At 37.8% G+C, this 18,676-nt stretch overlaps 1 protein-coding gene across 2 annotated transcripts in view; it reads right to left on the bottom strand.

Annotated features, from left to right (window-relative positions):
- Nucleotides 1-213: 213 nt before the first annotated feature.
- The window catches only part of LOC150082545 (regulation of nuclear pre-mRNA domain-containing protein 1B), a 139,800-nt gene continuing 121,337 nt past the window's right edge, over nt 214-18,676 (bottom strand). The window contains exon 8 of one of the 2 annotated variants that reach the window (XM_090378681.1): nt 214-550. In XM_090378681.1, coding sequence (XP_090234807.1) covers nt 401-550 — 150 coding nt within the window. In that variant the 3' untranslated portion in view covers nt 214-400. The remainder of the gene's footprint in view (nt 551-18,676) is intronic. The other variant, XM_090378682.1, reaches the window with a different exon arrangement.

Here is an 18,676-nt window from a genome sequence, read left to right on the forward strand (position 1 = left end):
GTCATGATCTGTCTCTAAGTAACAGGAAATTATAAAATTTTCTTTCTTCATAGCATTTTACTATATTTTATAGTATAGAAAAAAAATTGCAATTTTTTCTCACATAAAATAAAATTTTAGCGAAGTTTTCTATATTTCATATTCCACATGATCAAAAACATGAATAATTGCATGTAGTGGGCATTCAAATAAATCAGATACCAAAAAAGGCTGTTTCATTAAGAGAAAATTGGCAGCATAAATAATACCGCTAAGTTTATTATGTACAATTTATATAACAAATTAAGTATGTGTAAGGACACACATACTACTCATTTTTCTAAAAATATCTAATAAAAGCATACTAATGATTTTCACTGTCTGTCTCTCTGTAAAACCAGAAGACATATGCTAAACTCTTCTACGGCTGACTAAACAGGTCTCCAGCAGATGGGAGTGGAGCTAATCCACCTGTAACACTTGGGAGAAGTGTTAAGTCCGGAAGGTTCTGCAGATGGGATTTCAGCTCATTTCTAACTTGAGTAACCTTCTTAAGTTTGTCTCTGAATTCCTACAAATAATTTATAAATAATTTACAAATATTTATGGTATATTCGTAAACAAACTATATACATGAAAAAATGTAATGAAAAGTAAACTTTTAATTTCTCCAAGAGATTAGTAAAAATTAATAAATTGCATAACTAAACTTCAGTTCTATCCATGAAGTATGATTAGTTGATTCAAAGCATGCCCGTCTAATCCTTGACTATGAATGCCGATGTGTACAAAGGAAATGGTGAAGTAATATAAGATACAGTAAGTCCCCGACACGTAACTTCGGACTTACGTACATTTTTTTCACATTTTTTTTTTTTTTTTAAGATTATAAAATTTAAAACAGTAATAAAAAAAAAATAATAAAATAAATAAAAAATAAGCAATCAATAACAATGAACATGGCATGCACAAATAAGATATGGAGTAACAATCTTAAAAAAATAGGAATGAAGAGAAGATTCGGTGAAGGGGACACACATTTCACGGTAATAACATAAAAACCCAAAGAATTTTAAACTATCAGTATTATCACAAATGCAATAAGATTGAGTTTACTACCCGTTTATAACTGATTTCACTAACAGAAAAGTCCAATAAACTGGAAACTGCAAATTGTCTTTATTGTTTTATGGTAGTGACCTCCAGAAATGTGCTTTAGTAAAATGTCAGCTCGTGTGAGGTGATAACAGTGTGTTTCCACCTTAATCCTGTGAAGTTCACAGAAAATTTCAGTTTGACTGTTATCATGGTGCCGACTAAGAGAATAAGTGACAGTGGTACTAGTAAATCTACCAAGAAAAGGAAAGCAATCAATTTGGATCAGAAAATTAAAATAATAAGAATGTATGAAAATGGTCAAACATTAACAAGTATTGCGCAGAATTTAGATTTGTCAGTATCAACAGTGAACACAATAATAAAGGACAAAGACAGAATATGACAAGCAATGAAGGGATCGGCACCAAAGAAGTCAACCAACTACAATAACCAAGGCTACAAAATACATACGTTTTTACAGTACAATAACATGCATGCTTTCTTCCCTTTATGTGCCACTCTGGCTACTTCACCACTGTCCCAAGATAGTTTTTAAATGGAACTAATTAAAAATATAACTATTTTTCTATATATATAAAAAAAATACATAACTAATTAATTGAAAAATATAACTATTTTTCTTCATTCTTCTGAGGATATTATGTGGTTTTTGTAATTTGGGCATGTCAGGGATATAGTAGTAATATTTTAGTCATCCCCGAGTTACGTAAAACTTGACTTCTGTAAGAAGTCCTGGAACGTATCTCTTACGTACGCCGGAGACTTACTGTAATCAGTATCCCATTTACCAACCTACTAAACACTGACGATAAAACTTCCACAATTATCATCAAAAGTATTCAGTTTAGTAACTGTAAGATCTACAACTAAGGGATAAAGTCATTATCCTAAAAATCAATTAGTTGATATTATAAACTTGTTAGTATATGCACAAACAAGTAGTAGTAGTAGTGGCATGTGATGCAAGAAAGCAAGTGTATAAGCTTATGAAGCATCAGCCAAAAAAAAAAAAAAAAAAAATCACACCATTCCCTCCAAATGCCTGTCCAGTTCCTCCTTAAATTTATTTAACCTGTCAACTTCCACGACAGATGGAAGTTTGTTCCAGCAATTAACCACCCGCTGGCTAAAGGCAAATTTCCACACATCTATTTTACATCTGTCTTTTCTTAATTTGAATTTATGCCCCCTTAGGTTCGTAATCTGAACAAGTGGAAGGATCCCATCAGAATACAGTGTGCTCAACCCATTCAAGGCCTTATACACTTCAATCAGATCACTGCACATGGGCCTAGTCTCCAGTCACTACAATTTGCAGAACTTAAGCCTCTCTTGGTAAGAGGATCCCTTCATTCCCCTCATCAATCTTGTTGCCCTTCTCTGTACACGCTCAAGTAAATCTACATCCTTCCTAAAATGAGGCCTCCAGACCTGTACGCAGTACTCAAGTACGCAGTCCCTCTGTATAAGGCCTGACCGTTGCCTTATACAGAGGGACAATCACCTCCTTCTCCCTGCTAGCAAAATTCCTATATATCATTGACAAAACCCCATGACCTGCCCTGGCAGCCTGTCTGCATTGCTCAGAAAACTTCATATCTGCCTGACAATTACTCCCAGGTCTTTTTCATTTTCTACCACCTTAAGTGTAGTACCACACAGTTGGTACGTTTCTCTGGGGTTGCTTCTACCCATATGCAGTACTTTGCTTTTTGTCAAGGTTAAACTTCAGTTGCCACTTCTTAGCCCATCTGCCCAAATTATCTAGATCCTGTTGCAGTACCACACTGCCATTACTGTCATTAACAACCCTGCCAACCTTTGTATCATCTGCAAACTTCGACATTAAGCCTGAAATACCTTCATCAATATCATTGATAAATATACAAAACAACAGTGGACTTAACACCGAACCCTGTGGGACTCCACTAATAACATTAATCCACGAAGAGCAGCACCCATTGATTACCACCCTCTGTCTTCTCCCACTTAATCATCCTTTTATCCATTGTAGCAACTTACCCTTAATACCATTCTGCTCCAATTTGTACAATAGTCTTCCATGCGCAACAGTGTCAAAAGCTTTTCTGAAATCCAAATATATGAGATCAAAATTATTTTTTGCATCCAGTTCCTTTGTAACCACATCATAATATCCTATCAAATTTGTCAGACAAGACTTTCCCTTAACAACCCATGCTGTGTCTGAATTATTGCTGCAGTCTTGTCTAGATGATCCTGCAATGCATCTTTAACAAATGACTCCATTATTTTACCTGGAACAGAAGTTTAAACAAACTGGTCTGTAATTACTCGTGTCACCCTTCGATCCCCCTTTGTGAATTGGGGATACATTTGCACATCTCCAGTCCGTGGGAACCTTCCCTGAGTCCAAGGATGCTCTCATAATTATGGCTAAGGGTTTGCTTAGTTGCATTGCCGCCTCCTTTAATATAACTGGATAGATCCCATCCACCACAGGTGCCTTTCTTATGTTTATCTTCAACAATTTCTCCTCCACTTTACTCTCAGTTATTACAAGATTCTCTAGCTTACTGCCAGAGTTGAATACGTCTCTGCATTCCCCTCGCTGAATAACTCCTCATGCGTGAATGTCGATGTAAAATATTCATTTAGTTTGTTAGCTACCTGAGCAGGATCATCAACAGTTGACCCATCGATATGAAGTGGACCAATCTGATTCATCCCCTTCCTTCTGGAGTTTACATAAGTAAAGAACTCGTTGCGGTTTTTCTTTGCATCCCTTGCCAAAGATTTCTCATAATCTGCCTTTGGCTGCCTAACCTCCTTTGTAACTTGGTTACAGATCAACTTGTATCTATCATAGGCTTCTGTGTCACATGTTAATTTATATGTATCCCATGCATTTTTCTTCTCTGCCATATGTCTCATTAGTTCATATGACATCCATTTAGGCCTAAACTTTGAACAATATTGGTATGTAAAGCCTAGTAGCTTCCAAGATAAGTTCTTTGAATGCTTCTCATTTTGAATTTTCTGTTGGTAACATGATCAGTTGGTCCCACTGTATAGAATTTAAATACTGTCTCAGACCATCGTAGTCACCTTGACGAAAGCAAAAACCCTTCCCTTTACCCCTGATGGTAGTTACCTCTTTGAGTAAATCCCACTTCAGCACACTGTGATCACTGCCACCTAGTGGTTCCTTTATCTGCAGATTCTTAATGCATGAAGAAATTATGTACCAGAAATATATGTAATACTGACTGAACACAAAATGACTTTATGATAACTGAGAAGGGGGGATAATTCAAACCTTTAAGTATAATTTGGGGTAAGAATCTACAGATTAGAGATGTGCAAATGTCTCTACTATTCAAAAAAATGATTCAAACACAAAATGAGCAATTCTAGAACTGTAAGTTTGACTTCAGTGCCAGGGAAAATTATGGTGTACACAGTTAAAGTAGTAATACAAGTGCAACTGGGTAGGATTGGAGCTCTAATTATTAATGGCCATTACTCTTTCATAGATTAATGTTATGAGGGAGGTCCTAAAGGGTTTGGAGTGCTGGGACCCTTACTGTTAGGCTTGAAGCAGCTGAGTGGTCATGTTTGAGTTAACTATTTTTTGAGTCCACATGACTGCTAAATACAGTTAATAATCATATTCTTGCTGAAATGACTAGTTGTGAACTCCTTTGATCTGAGTTGTTGTGCCAGAGTACAAACACTACTACACTAATAAATATTAATGATATTGATGTATGTTTTTAAATTTCCCGATAACATAAAGGTAAATAAGGTGGTTAATGATAAGCAAAGTATGCTACTTCAACAAGATCTAGCAGTTTTTCAGGTGGGCTAAATAAAATCACAACCAAGATATAATATTGATAAATACGGATTATAGTAGAATTCCAGTTATCTAAAATTGTTTTTGAAAATTTTTTCATTATTTTTTCCCCTAAGAAGTTTGCGCATTTAATTGTAAAAAACAATATTATCAGAAAGAGATAATACAATAACGATTCTACTTAAACAAAGCATTATGAACGAGGCAAATAAGAGCAATTTAATCCACATCACCTCTTGTATAATACCAACCAAACTGATATGATGCATGAAAATTTCACTGTGAAGAAAGGCTGCAAATTCATCACTACATAAATTACTGAAAATTAAAATGTATATGTCAATTTACAGACATTTATTATTTGTTTTGAGCAGAAGTTTTATACATCACACCAGTGTGGGTGGTGTTATATGGACACAGCATGAATAAACCCACCCTGCCTATTCGGTTTTTTTCAGACACATCAGATTTCTTAATTTTTTTTTATATGCTTTATTTTTTAAAATTTTTATTTATAAGATCCTCAATTTAACTTTCCGCAAACAGGGATATTCTTTGTTCAATTAGATGAACTCTGTAATAAATACTTTAGGCATTTTAAAAACAATACACGAAACTAGAGCTATGGCACAGATTTAGATGCAGGTTACTTTTGTAACTATCCAAGTTAACAATTCTTTTTAAAAGAAAATAGTTTAACCATTAAATACTAATCCAAATCAGACAGAAATTTAAAATGAAGAGGGTACGTTATGATGAACAAAATACCACAGAAACAAACTGCAGATGAATCTTTTAATACTTTTCAGATTGCTACTTTATGGGCAGAACTGTATGAAAAATTCGAAGGCATTCCAATTGGCACATTTGACAAAAATATAGTCTGACAGCAGAAACAAAACAGGGGAAAAAAAAAAAGAAGAAGAAAAAAAAAAACGTTTTCTTTTAAAAATTAAGGATAACCACAGTTGTCAACGTTTGACAAAAATTTGGAATTTTCCAGCAGAAAAACACTGTCAATTATTTTAAAGCTGTATAAGTGTTTACAGTACACATTGTGTAAATACAAGTTACTATAATTTCAATCTCATTAATTTTTTTGTCCCCTTTCATACTGTAGATAGAGTGCATTTAAAATAGATTATCTAAAAAAATTAACTATCCAGAACACCTTCAATATTAACTGTTTCAGATAATCAGGATTTTAGTGTATTCCAGATTAATATGCCATTCAGGTAGCACCAAACTTAGGGTAGTCAACAAAGAAAAAGATGGAGTAACTGTGTAGTAACTATGGAAACCTGCATGCTGATTATCAAACCTGTATGGGTTTTGGAAAGAATGCAGAGAAGAGCCAAAGGTTTAGTTGTACAAATGGTATTTTTACTGGAGAGAGTAGCTATATAAATTGCAGCATCGGGAAATGATGATGAGTTAACTGAAGTGTTTAAGTCTTTAAAAGGTTCGAGCAAACTACATGCTGATTTTCATCTTTATTCTTTCTCTGATGGGCCAAAAATTCAAACTGAAAAAGATTGGTTGCAGAATAGGTGTATAGAAATTTTCTTTCAGCCAGAGTGTAATTGATTATCTCTTTCACCTCAGCCACTGGCAGAGGTGAAAGAGATTCTTGCACTGCTTCTATTGGAATGAGCAGAAGCCTGAAAAACAAGATTCAGGATATTTCAGAGACTGCTGGGAGTCATTGCGGTACAAGTAAACACATGGGTTGTGTTAGGGTAGCTAAGAATAGAAAAAGGTGCATGTATACTTGCGTGTACACCAATGCTAGGAGTTTAGTAAATAAATTTGATGAATTTGAGGTATTGCTCAAAACATCAAAGGCAGATATTGTTGGGATATCAGAGACTTGGTGTCACACAGATATAAGGAATGCAGAACTGGAATTTGGGGAGTACAACGTCTACAGAAAGGATAGACTGGATAGGAAGGGAGGAGGGGTTATGCTATTAGTTAAGAAATACATAAAATCCAAGGAAGTGAAGCCAGTGGACATCGCTGGGCAGTGCAGTGTCGAGTCAGTTTGGTGTGACATAAGCACTGGGAGATCAAAATTGAGAGTAGGAGTGTGCTATAGGCCTAATGACTCTGATGAGTATAATAAGAAACTGTACAGGGAAATAGAGTGGGCCAGTAAATCAGAGAGTCTTATAATGGGAGATTTTAATTTCCCAGATATTGACTGGAGTTTGGGGGCTGGTCACTCACATACTAGCAAGGCTTTTGTGGATTTATTGGATGATTGTTTTCTACATCAGCATGTTTGGGAGGCAACTAGAGGGAGGAATACTCTTGATTTGATTATCAGCAGTGATTCTTCATGCATTAAGAATCTGCAGATAAATGAACCACTAGGTGGCAGTGATCACAGTGTGCTGAAGTGGGATTTACTCAAAGAGGTAACTACCATCAGGGGTAAAGGGAAGGGTTATTGCTTTCGTAAAGGCGACTACGATGGTCTAAGACAGTATTTAAATTCTATACAGTGGGACCAACTGAAGATTTTACCAACAGCAAATTAAAAATGGGAAGCATTCAAAGAACTTATCTTGGAAGCTACTAGGCTTTACATACCAACTAAGAAATATTGTTCAAGGTTTAGGCCTAAATGCATGTCAGATGAACTGATGAGGCATATGGCAGAGAAGAAACATGCATGGGATACATACAAATTAACACATGACACAGAAACCTATGATAGATACAAGTTGATCTGTAACCAAGTTACAAAGGAGGTTAGGCAGGCGAAGGCAGAGTACGAGAAATCTTTGGCAGGGATGCAAAGAAAAACAGCAAAGAGTTCTTTACTTATGTAAACTCTAGAAGGAAGGGGATGAATCAGATTGGTCCACTTGATATCGATGGGTCAACTGTTGATGATCCTGCTCAGGTAGCTAACAAACTAAATGAATATTTTGCATCGACATTCACACACGAGGAGTTATTTAGCGAGGGGAAAGCCAGAGGTGTATTCAACTCAAGCAGTAAGCTAGAGAATCTTGTAATAACTGAGAGTAAAGTGGAGGAGAAACTGTTGAAGATAAACACAAGAAAGGCACCTGGGGTGGATGGGATCTATCCAGTTATATTAAAGGAGGCAGCAGAGGAAGTAAGCAAACCCTTAGCCATAATTACGAGAGCTTCCTTGGACTCAGGGGAGGTACCCGCAGACTGGAGATGTGCAAATGTGACCCCAATTCATAAAGGAGGATCAAAGGCTGACACAAGCAATTATAGACCTGTGAGTTTAACTTCTGTTCCGGAAAATTAATGGAGGCACTAGTTAAAGAAGCACTGCGGGATCATTTAGACAAGACTTCAGTTATAGCTTGGACACAGCATGGTTTTGTTAAGGGGAAGTCTTGCCTGACCAACTTGATTGGATACTATGATGCAGTCATAAAGGAACTGGATGCAGGGAATAACTTTGATATTATATACTTGGATCTTAGAAAGGCTTTTGATACTGTTGCACATGGAAGACTGCTGCACAAATTGGAGCAGTGTGACATTGGAGGCAAATTGCTGCTGTGGATAAAGGGGTGGCTGAGGGGGAGAAGACAGAGAGTGGTAATCAATGGACACTGCTCATCGTGGACTAATGTTATTAGTGGAGTCCCTCAGGGCTCAGTGTTGGGTCCATTATTGTTTTCTGTATTCATAAATGATATTGATGATGGTATATCAAGCTTAATGTCGAAGTTTTCAGACGACACAAAGGTAGGCAGGGTTGTCAAGGACACTAGTGACACTATGCTGCTGCAATAGGATCTGGAAAGGTTGAGCAGATGGGCTGAGAGGTGGCAAATGAAGTTTAACATTGACAAATGTAAAGTACTACACATGGGAAACAGCAACCCCAGAGCAACGTATCAACTCTGTGGTACTACACTGACAGTGGTAGAGAATGAAAAGGACCTGGGGGTGGTTGTGCAGGCAGATATGAAGTTCTCTGAGCAGTGCAGATGGGCTGCAAGAGTAGCTCATGGTGTATTGTCAATGATATATAGGAATGTTTCTAGCAGGGATAAGGAGGTGATTATTCCCTTGTATAAGGCAATGGTCAGGCCACACTTAGAGTACTGTATACAGGTCTGGAGGCCTCATTTCAAGAAGGATGTAGAGCTGCTGGAACGAGTATGGAGAAGGGCAACAAGATTAGTGAATGGAACAAAGGGGTGCTCTTACGAAGAAAGGCTTACGTTTTGCAAATTACAGTGTCTGGAGACTAGGCACCAGCGAGGTGATCTGATAGAGGTGTATAAAGCATTGAATGGTTTGAGCATGCTCAATGCTGATGGGATTCTTCCTATCGCTCAGAATAATCACCTGAGAGGGCATAAATTTAAATTGAGGAAAGACAGATGTAGGATAGACGTGCGGAATTTTGCCTTTAGCCAGCGAGTGGTTGGTTGGTGGAACAGACTTCCATCCCTTGTCGTGGAGGTTGATAGCCTAAATAAGTTTAAGGCTCAGCTGGACAGGTATTTTGAATGAACAGAGGGGTGAAATGGAAGTGGTTTTTTTTTTTTTTTTTTTTTTTGGCTGATGCTGCATAAGCTTGCTTTCTTGCATCAAATGCCTCTACTAATGCTAATGATTGTCGGAATATAACTTCCATTTAGCATTGTGCATTTGGAGTTTGAATAAATTTAAAGGACTAGACGAATTATGAAAAGGATGGACAAATAAAATAGGTAAAAGGCTTTTTTTTTTTTTTTTTTTTTTTTTTTTAACTGATGATGCTGTATAAGCTTTCTTCCTTGCATCATTTTGCCAATACCCTGCTTTTTGGGCAATTATAATAGTAACATACAGTGAAGTGGGTGGGAGGATGAAATCCTTGGTTGAAAAAAGAATCGGGGAAAATACTATTAACACACACCTACAAATATTGGTGATAGATGATGATAATACTAGTAACAGATGATGAAAAATTATGTATTTAAATGAAATCACATATCATACCAGATAAACAAAGTACAATTCATTATTCATTATGAGAAGTCTTGCATAATGAATTGTACAAATTCAGAAGTACTAGGAGGCAGTGATCACAGTGTACTGATGTGGGATTTACTTAAAGATGTAAATACCATCAGGGGTAAAGGGAAGGGCTTTTGCTTTTGTAAAGGCGACTATAGTGGTCTCAGCAATTTTTTTGGTTCTATACAGTGGGACCAACTGATGATGTTACCAACAGCAAATTCTAAATGGGAAGCATTCAAGGATGTCATTTTGGAAGCTACTAGGCTTTTTGTTCCAACTAAGAAATACTGCTCTAGGTTTAGGCCTAAATGAATGTCATATGAACTAATGCGACTCGTGGAGGAGAAGAAAAATGCATAGGATGCACATAAATTGTTAGGTGACACAGAAGCCTATGATAGATACAAGCTAGTCTGTAATCAAGTCACAAAGCAGGTTAGGAAGGCGAAGGCACACTATAAAAAATCTTTGGCAAAGGATGGAAAGAAAAACAGTAAAGACTTCTTTACTTATATAATAATCCTATTATATAATCCCATTATATAAGGCTTATGTTAGACCACACTTGGAATACTGTGTTCAAGTATGGAGACCGCACCTAAAGAAAGACATCGAGCTTCTTGAAAGGGTGCAAAGAAGGGTAACTCGCTTGGTGAGATCGGCAAAAGGGCGTCCTTATGAAGAAAGACTTCGAATATGTGGGTTGCAGAGTTTGGAAACTAGACACCTTAGAGGAGATTTTATTGAGGTGTTTAAGGCTCTGAGAGGCATCAGTAAAATGAATGAGGACAAAATTTTCAAGATTATAAATGATGCTAGAACTAGGGGACATAAATTCAAGTTACGGGGGGAAATGTTTAGATTGGACTGCAGGAAGTTTTATTTTAGCCAGCGAGTTATAAATTACTGGAATAAGTTGCCTTCATGGGTGGTGGAGGCCGACAGTTTGGGGAAATTCAAAGGTCATCTGGATAGTACTTTCGGGTAAGGGAAGCGCATAGGATGATAGGATTAATTTCCTTTTTATTTATTTTTTATTTCATTTTATTATTTTTATTTATTTATTAATTATTATTATTTATTTATTTATTTAATTTTTGTTTTTATCATTGTTTTGTTCGGATTTTTTTTTTTTTTTTTTTTTTTGGCTGGTGCAGCATAAGCCATAGGCTTTCTTGCACCATACGGCCGTTACTAATACTAATACTAATAAACTCTAAAAGAAAGGTGATGAATTACATTGGTCCACTTGATATCAATGGTTTGTGACTTAGATGATCATTCTCAGATAGCTGTGGAACTTGAGTATTTTGCATTCACAAATGAGGAGTTATTCAAGGAGGAGAGGGCCAGATGTTTACCAAACTCTATTAACAGGGAGTTAAATGGTTTTGTAATAACTGACAGCAAAGTGCAGGAGAAATTGTTGAAGTTAAACATAAGAAAGGCACCTGGGGTAGATGGGATCTATCCAGTTATATTAAAAGGAGGTGGCAAAGGAAGTAAGCATATCCTTAGCCATAATTATGAGAACATCCTTGGACTTTGGGAAGTCCCCATGGACTGGAGATGTGCAAATATATCTCCAATTCAGAAAGGTAGATCAAAGAGTGACACGAGTAATTACAGACCTGTTAGTTTGACTTCTGTTCCAGGGAAAATAATAGAGTCACTGGTTAAAGAAGCATTGCAGAATTATCTAGACAAGACAACAGTAATAATTCAGACATAGCATGGATTTGTCAAGGGGTAGTTTTGTCTGACCAATTTGATTGCATACTATGATTAGTCACAAAGGAACTGGATATAAAAAATAATTTTGATATCATATACTTGGATTTCAGGAAAGCTTTTGATACTGTTGCACATGGAAGACTACTGTACAAATTGGAGCGTTATGGCATTAAGGGCAAGTTGCTACAATGGATAACAGGATGGTTGAGTGGGAGAAGACAGAGTGAAAATCAATGGGTACTGCTTTACATGGACTAATGTTATTAGTGGTGTCCCTCAGGGTTCGATGATGTGCCCGTTTTTTTTTTTTTTTTGTATATTTATCAATGATATTGATGAAGGTATATCAAACTTAATGTCACAGTTTGCAGATGATACAAAGGTTGGTAGGGTTGTCAGTTTACAGACCTGTTAGTTTGAGTTCTTGTTGATTCCAGATCCTGTTGCAGCAGCAACGGGATCTGGAAAAGTCGGGCAGACGGGGTAACTGAAGTTAAACATTGACAAATGCAAAGTACTGTGTATGAGTAGCAGTAACCCCAGAGAAATGTACCAACTGGGTGGTGTTACACTCATGGTAGTGGAGAATGAAAGAGACGTGGGGGTTAATAGTACAGTCAGATATGAAGTTTTCTGACCAGTGCAGACAGGCTACAGAGTAGCTCATGTCAATGATATACAAGAATTTTGCGTACAGGGATAAGGGGGTGATTGACTCCTTGTATAAGGCAATGGTCAGGCCACACCTTGAGTACTGCATACAGGACTTGAAGCCTCATTTTATGAAGGATGTAGAGTTGCTAGGAGTAGAGAGAAGGGCTACAAGACTGAAGGGAACAAAGGGGGCTCTTATAAAGAAAGGCTTAAGTTCTGCAAATTAACAGGGTAACAGGAGAGACTGCTTCTACAGGGATGGGATACACTTAAATAGAAAGGGTGCAAGAATATTTGCTGATGCTATCGAGGCAGTGTTAGGTGGGTCAGAAAACTGCTAGCATGGGGGGATACAAGGACTAATATATTAACAGTAGCCACCATTGGAGGTGAAAGTGATTCTTGCACTGCTTCTATTGGAATGAACAGCAATATTTCAGAGACTGCTGGGAATCATTGCGGTACAAGTAAACACATGGGTGGTGTTATATTCTTAGGGTAGCTAAGAATAGGAACAGGTGCATGTATACTTGCATGTACACCAATGCTAGGAGTTTGGTAAATAAATTTGATGAATTTGAGGTATTGCTCAAAACATCAAAGGCAGATATTGTGGGAATAACAGAGCCGTGGTGTCACACAGATATAAGGAATGCAGAACTGGAATTTGGGGAGTACAACGTGCACAGTAAGGATAGGAAGGGAGGAGGGGTTATGCTATTAGTTAAGAAACACATAAAATCCAAGGAAGTGAAGCCAGTCGACATCACTGGACAGTGCAGTGTCGAGTCAGTTTGGTGTGGCATAAGCATTGGGAGATCAAAATTGAGAGTAGGAGTGTGCTATAGGCCTAATGACTCTGATGAGTATAATAAGAAACTGTATAGGGAAATAGAATGGGCCAGTAAATCAGAGAGTCTTATAATGGGGGATTTTAATTTCCCAGATATTGACTGGAATTTGTGGGTTGGTCACTCACACACTAGCAAGGCTTTTGTGGATTTATTGGATGATTGTTTTCTATATCAGTATGTTCGGGAGTCAACCAGAGGGAGTAATACTCTTGATCTGATTATCAGTAGTGATTCTTCATTCATTAAGAATCTGCAGATAAAGGAACCACTAGGTAGCAGTGATCACAGTGTGCTGAAGTGGGATTTACTCAAAGAGGTAACTACCATCAGGGGTAAAGGGAAGGGTTTTTGCTTTCGTCAAGGCGACTACGATGGTCTGAGACAATATTTAAATTCTATACGGTGGGAACAACTGATGATGTTACCAACAGCAAATTCAAAATGTGAAGCATTCAAAGAACTTATCTCGGAAGCTACTAGGCTTTACATACCAACTAAGAAATATTGTTCAAGATTTAGACCTAAATGGATGTCAGATGAACTAATGAGACATATGGCAGAGAAGAAAAATGCATGGGATACATATAAATTAATGGGTAACATGGAAGCCCATAGGCTTCCATAGACATACGCTGGTCTATAACCAAGTCACAAAGGAGATTAGGCAGGCAAAGGTAGATTATGAGAAATCCTTGGCAAAGGATGCAAAGAAAAACAACAAAGAGTTCTTTACATATGTAAACTCTAGAAGGAAAGGGATGAATCAGATTGGTCCACTGGATATTGATGGTTCAACTGTTGATGATCCTGCTCAGGTGGCTAACAAACTAAAAGAGTATTTTGCATCGCCATTCACACATGAGGAGTTATTCAGGGAGGGGAATGCCAGAGGCGAGTTAAACTCTGGCAGTGAGCTGAATGATTTTGTAATAACTGAGAGGAAAGTGGAAGAGAAATTGTTGAAGATAAACATAAAAAAGGCACCCGGGGTGGACAGGATCTATCCAGTTATATTAAAGGAGGCAGCAAAGGAAGTAAGCAAACCCTTAGCCATAAATATGAGAGCTTCTTTGGACTCAGAGGAGGTATCCATGGACTGGAGATGTGCAAATGTGACCCCAGTTTACAAAGGAGGATCAAAGGGCAACAGAAGTAATTATAGACCTGTTAGTTTAACTTCTGTTACAGGAAAATTAACGGACTGGTTAAAGAAGCACTGCAGGATCATCTAGACAAGACTTCAGTTATAGCTCGGACACAGAATGGTTTTGTTAAGGGAAAGTCTTTCCTGACAAATTTGATTGGATACTATGATGTGGTCACAAAGCACTGGATGCAGGGAATAACTTTGATATCAAAAATTTGGATCTTAGGAAGGCTTTTGATACTGTTGCACATGGAAGACTGCTGCACAAATTGGAGCAGTGTGGCATTGGAGGCAAATTGCTGCTATGGATAAAGGGATGGTTGAGTGGGAGAAGACAGAGAGTGGTAATCAATGGACACTGCTCATCTTGGACTAATGTTATTAATGGTGTCCCTCAAGGTTCAGTATTGGGTCCATTGTTGTTTTCTGTATTTCTAAATGATATTGATGATGGTATATCAAGCTTAATGTCCAAGTTTGCAGATGGTACGAAGGTTGGCAGGGTTGTTAAGGACACTAATGACAGTACGCTGCTGCAACAGGATCTAGAAAAGTCGAGCAGATGGGCTGAGAGGTGGCAAATGAAGTTTAACATTGACAAATGTAAAGTTCTACATATGGGAAGCAGAAACCCCAGAGTGACGTATCAACTCTGTGGTACTACACTGACAGTGGTAGAGAACGAAAAGGACCTGGGGGTAATTGTGCAGGTAGATATGAAGTTTTCTGATCAGTCTAGACGGTCTGCAAGAGTTGCTCATAGTGTCTTGTCAATGATATACAGTAATTTTTCTAGCAGGGATAAGGAGGTGATTATCCCCTTGTATATGTCAATGATCAGGCCACACCTTGAGTACTGTATACAGGTATAGGCCTCATTTTAAGAAGGATGTAGAGCTGTTGGAAAGAGTACAGAGAAGGGCAACAAGATTAGTGAATGGAACAAAGGGTTGCTCTTACTAAGAAAGGCTTAAATTTTGCAAATTACAGTGTCTGGAGACTAGACACCTGCGAGGTGATCTGACTGAGGTGTATAAAGCCTTGAATGGTTTGAGCATGCTCAATGCTGATGGAATTGTTCCTCTTGCTCAGAATAATCATTTGAGAGGGTATATATTCAAATTGAGAAAAGACAGATGTGCGGAAGTTTGCCTTTAGCCAGCAGGTGGTTGGTTGGTGGAACAGACTTCCATCCTTTGTTGTGGAAGTTGATAGCCTAAATAAAAGCCGGACAGGTACTTGGAATGAACGGAGGGGTGAAACGGGAGCGTGTTTTTTTTTTTTTTTTTTTTTTGGCTGATATTGCATAAGCTTGCTTTCTTGCATCATATGCCTCTATTGATGCTAAATTGCAGCTTCTGGAGACTAGGTACTTGCAAGGCGATCTGATAGAGGTGTACAAGACCTTGAATGGACTGAGCAGGCTCAATGCTGATGGGATTCTTCCTCTTGCTCAGATTACAAACCCAAGGGGACAACATAGATTCAAACTAAGGAAAGACAGTTATAGAACAGATGCGCAAAAGTTTGCCTTTAGCCAGTGGGTAGTTGATTGCTGATAGCAACTTCCATCTGTTGTTGTGGAAGTTGATAGCTTAAATAAATTCAAAGCAGATCTAGACAAACATTTGGAATGACTGGATCAGTGAAATGGGAAGGGTTTTTTTTTTGGCTGATGCTGTATAAGCTTGTTTTCTTGCATCAAGTGTCTCTACCAATGCTAATGTACTATAATGTCAAACCCTAAAAAAAATTTTCCATTCAGTTTATATTATTTGTATGAGCTGAACGCAAATCATTTTTTATAAATGTTAATATTTTGTAGAAAAAGATTTTGTATTAACTAAACAATACAAGGATGACAACTCTTTTTTGCTGAAAACAAGTCAAAATAATGATAAAAAAAATAATAATAAGTTGGCCGTCGAGAGACTGACCATAGCCTGTAAAGAAGGAGGGAGGGATTTGACTGACTGCACTGAAAAAGAGGTGATTAAGAACCTGTGGAATTACTTACAGGAAAACACAGCACCAATCTACAAAGCCATAAGATAAAAAACGGCACACAACACTCAACCTCAACAAGGAGGAGCACACTCACACAGACAGAAAGATGGCAGACACTACAATGACCTCCATCAAGACTACATAGATAAGATGGTTTCCAATGCTTGGCACACAAACAGAACGTCCTTCCCCAAGACCAAAGGACTCATGCTCGTCATCCAAGACAAGGTAATCAACACCAGGAACTAAAGGAAATACATCGCCAAAGACCTTGGAGTAACAGATGGCACATGTCGATGATGCCATCTAGCCCCCAAAAACAATCCAGCACATCACCACAGTATGCAGTGTGATCACCCAGATGGATTACATGCATAGACACGACCAGGTGGCTAGAATAATACATCAAAAACTAGTGCAAAAATACCAGCTGATAAAAGAAGGTTTGCTGTATTACAAGTACAAGCCTCAGGCTGTACAAGAGACCTTTACTCGCAGGCTATACTGGGGCTTTGTCATAATGATGGACAAGACAATCCTGCACAACAGACCAGGTATAACCCTCACTGACAAGAAGAAAATAGCTGATTGACATAGCAGGGCTCAACATCAGCAATCTTCAGAAAACATATGAGGAAAAGATCAGGAACTACTCAGACCAAAGACAGGAAGTTAAAGACACGTGGCATATGGAACAAGTAATGACCATCTCAATCATCACGTCAACCACCAGCATGGTACCAAAGAGTCTCTATAAGGACCCAGCAACAATAGGCCTCTCAGAGAATACTTACCTGGAACCCCAGAAAGCGACAATCCTTTTGGATTGTGCCTTTCGATATTGATATTGTTAGCCGAGAAACTCTCGGCCAACAATATCAACAGTAATAGTAACTGCACACAACTAACACTACCCCATGCACTTGGTATCAGTACCTGTCGTGGGGCGGGAAAAACCCCATAAAGGAGAAAGGGTTTTTTATAATAACAATAATCTCTGTTGATCTCAGCAAACCTAATCCCCTAATAATAACTAAGCTTTATAGCTCACATATTCAAGGGTGTTTTTTTTTTTTTTTTTGTTAGTTGTTGGCGCATTGGCTCCCGTGGCCATAATGCACCTCCCAAAGTTTTTGCACTTCACTCTGATCCAGGCCTGAGGTGGGATTTGAACCTGCAATCTTTGGGTTGCCAGGCAGGCAGGCACTTTACCCTCCTGGCTAGCCTGGTCGGCACATATTCAAGGTCATTCCTCACCTGGTCGCCCTTCTACTGATCTCAATAGGTTTCCTATCTCTGGATGTATTAAAGAAGGTCAATGTCTTTTTTTTAGATATGAGCTCTACATTTGGATATAGTATTCTGAGTGCAGTCTTATAATTTTCTTATACAATAGGATTATGACCTTACCTTTAAGGGCAAATGTTCAATAAATCATCAATAGGACACCATGGGCCCTTCCTTGCTCCCCCCATCTATGCTGTGCAAGGAACTTAATGTCTGCCTGTATTGTAATCCTCAATTCCCTTTTCCTCTACCATTTTTAATTTAGCCCAACAAAGTGTGTAAGTTATTGTAAGACTCTGCACTTTGCTGCATTAAAACAAAACGGCCACTTTTCTGGCCATCCTTAAAGCTTATTCCAAGTTTTCTTGAAGGGATGCTGCTTGGCATAGATCATTAATCACTCTACAGATCTTGATTTCATCTTCAAATTTTGACATTATGCTGTGCATCCCTTTGTTGATGACATTTCAAAAAATCAGAAACAATGGTGATCCTGGTATTGATCCATGCATGATCCCATTTGTAACCTTACTCCAATCTGAATGAAGAGTAACCATTAATCACAATGCTCGCCTCCTATTCTACAACTACCTTGTGAATTATTTGAAGGTCTTATCTGTGAAACCAATATGTTCAATTCGTCACTTCTGGGAACTTCATGATTGTATGGAATTGAAATGATGAATTAAAAGGAGTAGAAGGTTACAGCATGTAAATGACCAATGGAAAGAGAAGACAGGATTTTAAGAAAAAAAAAAAAAGTGGAGTGATGAATTAGTGAGATTATAATGTGTACAGTAACCTCTTGTGTCAGGCCAAGTCAATTGCATTGCTAAAATCCAAATAAACAATGTCAAAATTAGTTCCTATATTCAACTTATGAGAAAATCAGTCAAAATAGCTAACCAATGTTAGTTATATGAGTTCCCCTTTACAAAATTGTGCTGCATTTCTTTAAATGACTGTAATTGCACCTTGATTGTTGCCACAATTTTCCTTACTACTGAAGTCAGACTGACCATCTGTAGTTACCCACTTTACTATTAG

Source organism: Mastigoproctus giganteus, chromosome 7 (assembly GCF_048544385.1).
Source record: "Mastigoproctus giganteus isolate SK-2022 chromosome 7, ASM4854438v1, whole genome shotgun sequence".
In the NCBI taxonomy this organism is placed as follows: domain Eukaryota; kingdom Metazoa; phylum Arthropoda; class Arachnida; order Uropygi; family Thelyphonidae; genus Mastigoproctus; species Mastigoproctus giganteus.